The following is a 6707-nucleotide window of genomic DNA, read 5'->3' as shown; positions in this document are numbered from 1 at the left end:
GAGGAAAGGTATTGGTGGTTAGCCCAGTTCAACAAAATTTCAAATCCAAATTGATGAACCTGGACTGCCCCAAAGAGCGGACAGCGCACACGCATAGGCACAGCTGAGGAGGATATGGTCAATTGGCTCCTCGATCGGACTGGTCGCAGATCAGGCATGGCGCCAAACGCAGCAAAACCCTGTCGCGTCGCGCTTATCTATCAAACGTCCAGCACATGTTCCTAATCGACAGTCACGCAAAGAAGCGACATGATGGTGGAGCTCCTCCGCCGCAGGGGATGCTTCCATGCCCGCAGACAGGGCATTGTACACAGACATAGCGGAGATAACAGAAGTTCAGAGAGTAGAACATATATGAAACAGTTATCATCACTTCGGGCCTCCTCCCAAAATATTATCATAAGCATGATCCATGATCTGTATGATCATAGAAAGAACAATTATACTCTCTCTGTAAAGAATTGTAAGAGCGTTTAGATCACGACTCTATCGTGAGTTCGTGGCCCATATATTCTATGATGCCCAACAGAAATAGCCTTATTTATTCGGGTTGAAAATGCTTGGACAGCTAAGTTAGCCCAAGTTTTATTGAGAACTAAACAAGGCTAAGATGATACATCTGGAAGAATTTAACATGTGACTTCAGATGGAAAGATCTCGATAAACTTTCAGCATAGTTGGCCTTTCTTTGGGTGAAGGAGTTAGGCACTCAAATGCCACGGAGATGCACCGTCTCACTTCTTCCTCCCCAGCTTCGGGTTGTGGAAGTCGTTTGTCCAAAATTTCTTCCAGTAGAAACTGGTCCTCGAGTGAAGAATGAAAAGCCTGCAAATCTCCAGGGTGTTTGCCCATCAACACCTCAAGCACCACAACGCCAAAGCTATATACATCACATTTCTCTGTAACTAGGGAAGTGTAGGAACATTCTGCATCCAGCACAGGAACATAAGAATCAAGAGTATGCATCAGTGCAGAGCATTCCATCTAACACAGTATACTAGAGAATATAGTATTGCATGGAATAAACATACCGGGTGCTATGTAGCCGTAGGTCCCTGCTAGTGCACTCTAGTTTGACGAATCAGGTTTTAACATTCTTGCAATACCGAAGTCCGAGACAAATGCTTTGAAATCAGTATCTAGTAAGATGTTTCTGCTTGTGATGTCTCGATGAATTATGGGTGGGTGAACATCATGATGGAGGTAAGCGATGGCTTGAGCCAGATCTCTTATTAAAGCTGTCCTCCTTTGCCAGTGGAACTGGATTGCTAGTTCTTCATTTCTTAAGGTTGAAGCTAGATTTCCTCTCTGTATAAACTGGCACACAAGGAACCGGAACCGCGGATGAGAACAATATCCATATAGCTTGACGATGCTGCGTTGGCGAATTGTTGTTAACATTTCAATCTCATGCCGGAATCTTTCTTCATCTTGTGCCTCTTCATCGCCTGCATGGAGTTTCTTTACTGCGACCACTTGTTCATCTTGAAGTTTTGCTTCATAAACACTGCCGTATGATCCCTCTCCAATGCAATGTTTCTTATCGAAATTGTCAGTTGCATTGATAATATCTTCAAATGCTATTCTGCCATCAAAGCTCCATACAGAGAATACATCCCTTTTGCTCACATCATCAGTATTTTGAGGTACTTTCTTGCGGCAAATCATAAAGGCTATCACACCTGCTGTTATTGAAATAGTAGCGACAAACATAGTTAGACTGACTGGTAGTATAATCTTTTGGTGCTTTCGCCTATGATCTGCAGGGGGCAAATCACAAGGAGACAGTCCAACAAGGTCTCCACAAAGACCTTTGTTGTGGAGAAACCATTCAGCTGATGCATTCTGGATCCCATTTGGGACAGTGCCTTCAAGGAGGTTATATGCAACATCAAATATTGATAGGCTTTGCATGCTTGCAATGGAGGCAGGGATTGCACCACTGAATTGATTGTGTGAGAAGTTTACATACATCAGCATCTCTAGGTTGCTGAGTTCTGACGGTATTGGTCCGCTGAGACTATTCATGCTAAGATCAAGCATTCTTTGCAGGGAAGCTAAATGGCCCAAACTACCAGGAAGACTTCCACTAAGGCTGTTGTTATTCATATGTAATGACTGCAGTTTCAAACAATTTCCCATCTCTTCTGGCACTTTACCGCTCAACAGGTTGCTTGAGAAATCAAGAATCTCAAGATTGCTAAGTTGGCCGATTTGCTTAGGGATCTGGCCAGATAGTTGATTGTTTCTTAAATCCATCCAATAGAGGTTGCTTAACTTGCCAATTTCCGGTGGTATCTCACTGGTCAACCTATTGAAACTCAGTTTAAGCTTTCCAAGATTTTTCAGCACCCCAACCTCAGAAGGTATACTGCCTTCTATCATATTGTGTGCAAAATTAATACTTGTCAAGTTTTGACATGAGCCCCAATTCGGCGAGAGCTGCCCAACAAATCTATTTGAAGATAAATTGATCGTATCGAGGTGTGGATACACACCAAATGCTTCAGTTATGTTTCCCTCAATATAATTATTGGCGATCATGAGCGATGTTAATGAACTGCAATCCCTCAAGCCTTTTGGGACAGGACCATCTAGATTGTTGTTATGAACTTGTAAAACCTGTAGCTTTTTACTTTGGCACAAATCTGGCAAGTGTCCGATCAGCTGGTTGTCATCCAGTGCAATGACGACTAAATTGGTAAGGTTGGACAGTGCTGGAGGCACAGGGCCGGAGAGCTGGTTGTTGAACAGTCGCATTTGTGTCATCTTGACCAATTTTCCATAACTTGGAGGGATTGAGCCGGACAATTGGTTTTCATAGGACATAAGATACTCCAAATTTAGCAAATTTCCAAACTCGGTCGGCAATTCCCCGGAGATACTATTGTTATGTATTATTAATTGTTTGAGTGAAGACATGTTCCCAATACTTGATGGCACTGATCCAACTATCAAATTGTCCGAGAGGGCAAGGGTTTCCAGATTCACGAGATTCCCAAACTCATGAGGGATGGATCCGGTTATGTGGTTACCAAAAAGAGAAAAATAGGTCACTGAAGTAAGATTTCCAGCAACACTAGAAGGAACAGGGCCGGTCAAATGGTTATCTGACAAGTCCAACCCAATCAAGCTCGAGAGCATCCCAAACTCTGCCGGTATTGGACCAGTGTATTGGTTCCGATATGCTGTCAGGTATGTGAGCACTGTCAGGTTACCAAGGGAGGGCGGAATTGTGCCGCTCAGATTGTTTTTCTCCAAGTGTAGTTCTTGCAGGGTTTGGATGTGTCCTAGTTCTTTAGGTATGGGTCCTGACAGACGATTATCAGAAAGGTCCAGATAGTCGAGGTTGGTCAGGTTTGCAAGGGCGGAAGGTACATGGCCAGAAATGTCATTAAGGCTCAAATCCATCTCTCTCATGTTCTGAAGCTGTTCGAGGTGCCAGGGGATGTTACCCGAGAGCCTATTCCCACGTAGATAAAGAAAACCAAGTCTTGAGAGATTACCTAAAGCAGGAGGGATTTGTCCGGTGAGATTGTTGCTGGAGAGGTCCATCCCTGTGAGCTGTCCAAGGTTGCAGAATGATGCAGGTATGTGCCCGCTGAGCTGATCACCAGAGAAGTTGAGGGTAGAAAGCATGGAAAGAGAGCCGATGCCTGGAGGGATGGCACCGGAGAGATGGTAGTTGTCGCTAAGATCGAGGTTGACAACGTAAGGGAGCGACTGGAATCTCAGTTTGTCCAGTCGCCCTGCAATGCTGGCACCATCAAGGGAAATTCCTGTGATGACCTTCACCATGGTTCCTCTGCTTGACAGAGTGTCCCCGCAGGTGATGCCGGTCCAGTTGCACGGGTACATGCCGTCGTCTCCCCAGGTTCCCAGCTGGTGCTTGGAGGAGTACTTGATGGATGATTTCCAGTGGAGAAGCGCCCCAGCTTGGGATCTTAGCGAAGTGCCGCGGCGTGCTGCTGCTGCAGGCGTGGCGCGGCCCTCGGCTTGCCCGGAATTAAGGAGAGGCAGCAGCAGGAGGAGCAATGCAAGAACTAGGCGATGTAGCAGCGTTGGCACCATGGAATTCGCCATGATCTCACGACGTATTAGGAATATGACTGCATAGGCCAAGTGATCATGTAAACTGAAGTTGTCCCACAAGTCTAGCAGCAAGACACACACAGGCGAAAAAATATGGTCAAGGAGATAGAGAGAATAAGCGCACCTCTTGCGTCTGAGAGCAGAACGCCGAAGCCCGGTGATGGTGGTGTGTGAGTTGGGTACTCCTACTCATCTGGTTCGGTTCTCCAGGGGTTTATAAACACATTTAAAGCAGCCTAACACTCCTACCCACTTGCTTCTCACCTGCAACGAAGACCTTGGCTGAGTCCAATCTGGCTGGCATAATTTTCTGCCATTGATGCGGTCTAAGCTTTTCGGTTTCAGATAATTGTGCATGCTTTCAGTCCGCTCAAAAGAAGAATAGAATATCAATGCTTGTCACGTGGACGTTGATTATTGCTTGGTTTTCCATGCGTCAACAGGAAGTGAACTTAATTGCATAGTTGACTGTATTCGACATGGACAGTGTTGACATTTGTGTGTGCAAATGACATACATCTTCAACGGCTAGCTACGCTGATGGTGAATGCAGTTAATGCAGTTCAAATGGAGGAAATGACATTCAGACGTGACACTCGTTTGGAATATGGTAGAGGATGGTCTGAACTCTGAAACGATTTTCAGAGGTAGTGATTGCGGCTCCTCCTTTTCAGCCTGTGACTTGGGGCATCTCCAACAATCTATTACTACTATGACCGTCACTAAGGGGGAGCAAGCAAACCCCATTCAAAGTAACAGCTTCCCCAACAGTCGGTCTCTCTATCTTGTCACCAAGACAAACGCCACCAACATCTGCATATATGATTGATTTGTGGGAACCTACAATCTACTTTAACTTTGTGGCCTATACTGTTTTGTTAGAACTCAATGCATTCCCATCCCGTCAGCAAGAATCCTCGCCTGACATCCACCAAAAGAATTTAGGAACTCCCCTGAATGTTCCTAATCTAGGAGTTGCCAAAGTACTAGTACTAACCGAATGTCCACTGACCACTGAACTTTCAGTAAGCAGAACTGAAAAGACTCACCCAGATGGTCATAGATGAAATTGGCCGCTGGAATCTCTCGAACCTTCTGCGGAAACCAATCTGGTGTGAGGAGAAGACCACCTAGCGGCGGAAGTGCAGCCGCCAGTGCCGTCGATGAGCAGCAGCAGAGGAGCGCCCCCTCCTCCCACTGAGGCCGCGCCCATCCTGTACCATCGCAACGCCTAGTCTCTCCTTGCGGCGAGCCATCTCCAAACGCGCGGATCTTGGAGGCAGGTGGAGTGGGGCGAGGACGTCGTTGTAGCGGGGAAGACGGACGGCGACAGGCCAGAACATGGAGGAACAGGCGGCGGGATGGGGAAGGAGGTCAGGGGAAAGTGACCCGATTAAAAGCGGTTGGCGGGCCCTGTTGACGATTTACTTTTATTTTTACTTCCTCCGTTTTTATTTATACTCTGCCTATTAGGTTTGACTGAAGTTAAACTTCATAAAATTTGACCAAATTCATAAAAAAAAAATGAAACTAATGATATTGATTTGTTATTGTATATGTTAATATTTCTGTCTCTAAACTAATGATATTGATTTGTTATTGTATATGTTAATATTTCTGTCCCTAAACTAATGGTATTGATTTGTTATTGTATATGTTAATATTTCTGTCTATAAACTTTGTCAAAGTTTACAAAGTTCGACTTTGACCAAAACTGATATGCAGAGTAAATAGAAACTAAGGGAATACTAGTAACATGCCCGTGCATCGCAAGGGAAGGAAACAAAATCACGCCTCATACACAAACTCGATGAGATCAGCAAATTCCTCGAAACCTTTCATGATGTTGTACAATAAATAACATGATAAATGGTGTTGCGCCAAGACATAAAAGGTGGGACGATTCTTTAAGTATACTAAGATGTGTCACAAGCATTATTTTTTATTGTTGGTATATGCGTTTGCAACTGTTATCCGAGCTAGGACTTAATTTGGTTGCAAACATATTATACATCTTCATAAAAAAACAATCAATTTGTGAGGACATACATAATGAATGTTCACGGTTGCATATCAACTTGATATTCTTAGAAAAATCTTTATGGGCAGAATTTCAAATAATATGAAAACCAACATTAAACCATTAGCTACGTAAAGCTTGTATCAACAATTTAGTGTAGATCATCGCATATAGGTTGGTTATTATGCACTTGGTGAAATAGAATTATGTGCATGTTATGATCTTTAGCATATGGTAGGTGGTAGGAATGAAAATCGCCCATGAGGAAATAATAGCTTTAATAAGAGCATCAATCTTGTCATTTAAAATGGGTAGGAAATACATATAATATTAATTAAGCGTGCAACATAAACATAATTTTCAAAATGGTTAACATGCAAGATAATATCATATTTAGAATCTACATATTTTTCTGAGCGATTTTCATATATAACATACTAAATTTGGAAGGGTTTGAAAGATATAATATTTTTTTAAAAAAATACTTGAATCTGCAAAAAACAAATTTTGAAAAAAGCAGCCGGGCCGACATTGCACTGTGTAGCCCATCTGCTACGCGACACACGGCGAGGTAGCTCTATATTACGCCTATTAA

At 43.6% G+C, this 6707-nt stretch overlaps 1 protein-coding gene across 1 annotated transcript; it reads right to left on the bottom strand.

Moving 5' to 3' along the window:
• Positions 1 to 363: 363 nt before the first annotated feature.
• On the bottom strand, positions 364 to 5444 carry LOC123112899 (probable leucine-rich repeat receptor-like protein kinase At1g35710). The gene is made up of 3 exons (XM_044533999.1): positions 4217 to 5444; positions 1032 to 4109; positions 364 to 926 (listed from the first exon to the last, which is right to left on the bottom strand). Exon 2 carries the CDS (start codon positions 4081 to 4083, stop codon positions 1069 to 1071), a length of 3015 nt encoding a protein of 1004 aa, XP_044389934.1. The 5' UTR covers positions 4084 to 4109; positions 4217 to 5444; the 3' UTR covers positions 364 to 926; positions 1032 to 1068.
• Between the last annotated feature and the right edge of the window lie 1263 nt (positions 5445 to 6707).

The sequence above is a fragment of the Triticum aestivum genome, chromosome 5B, assembly GCF_018294505.1.
Source record: "Triticum aestivum cultivar Chinese Spring chromosome 5B, IWGSC CS RefSeq v2.1, whole genome shotgun sequence".
Lineage (NCBI taxonomy): Eukaryota > Viridiplantae > Streptophyta > Magnoliopsida > Poales > Poaceae > Triticum > Triticum aestivum.
Note: the sequence above shows the minus strand (reverse complement) of the source record. Positions and strands in the feature narration are given on the sequence as shown.

Bases quoted from the DNA above. Each gene is read 5' to 3' on its own strand.
- LOC123112899 (XM_044533999.1), bottom strand. From the start codon at position 4,083: ATGGCGAATTCCATGGTGCCAACGCTGCTACATCGCCTAGTTCTTGCA.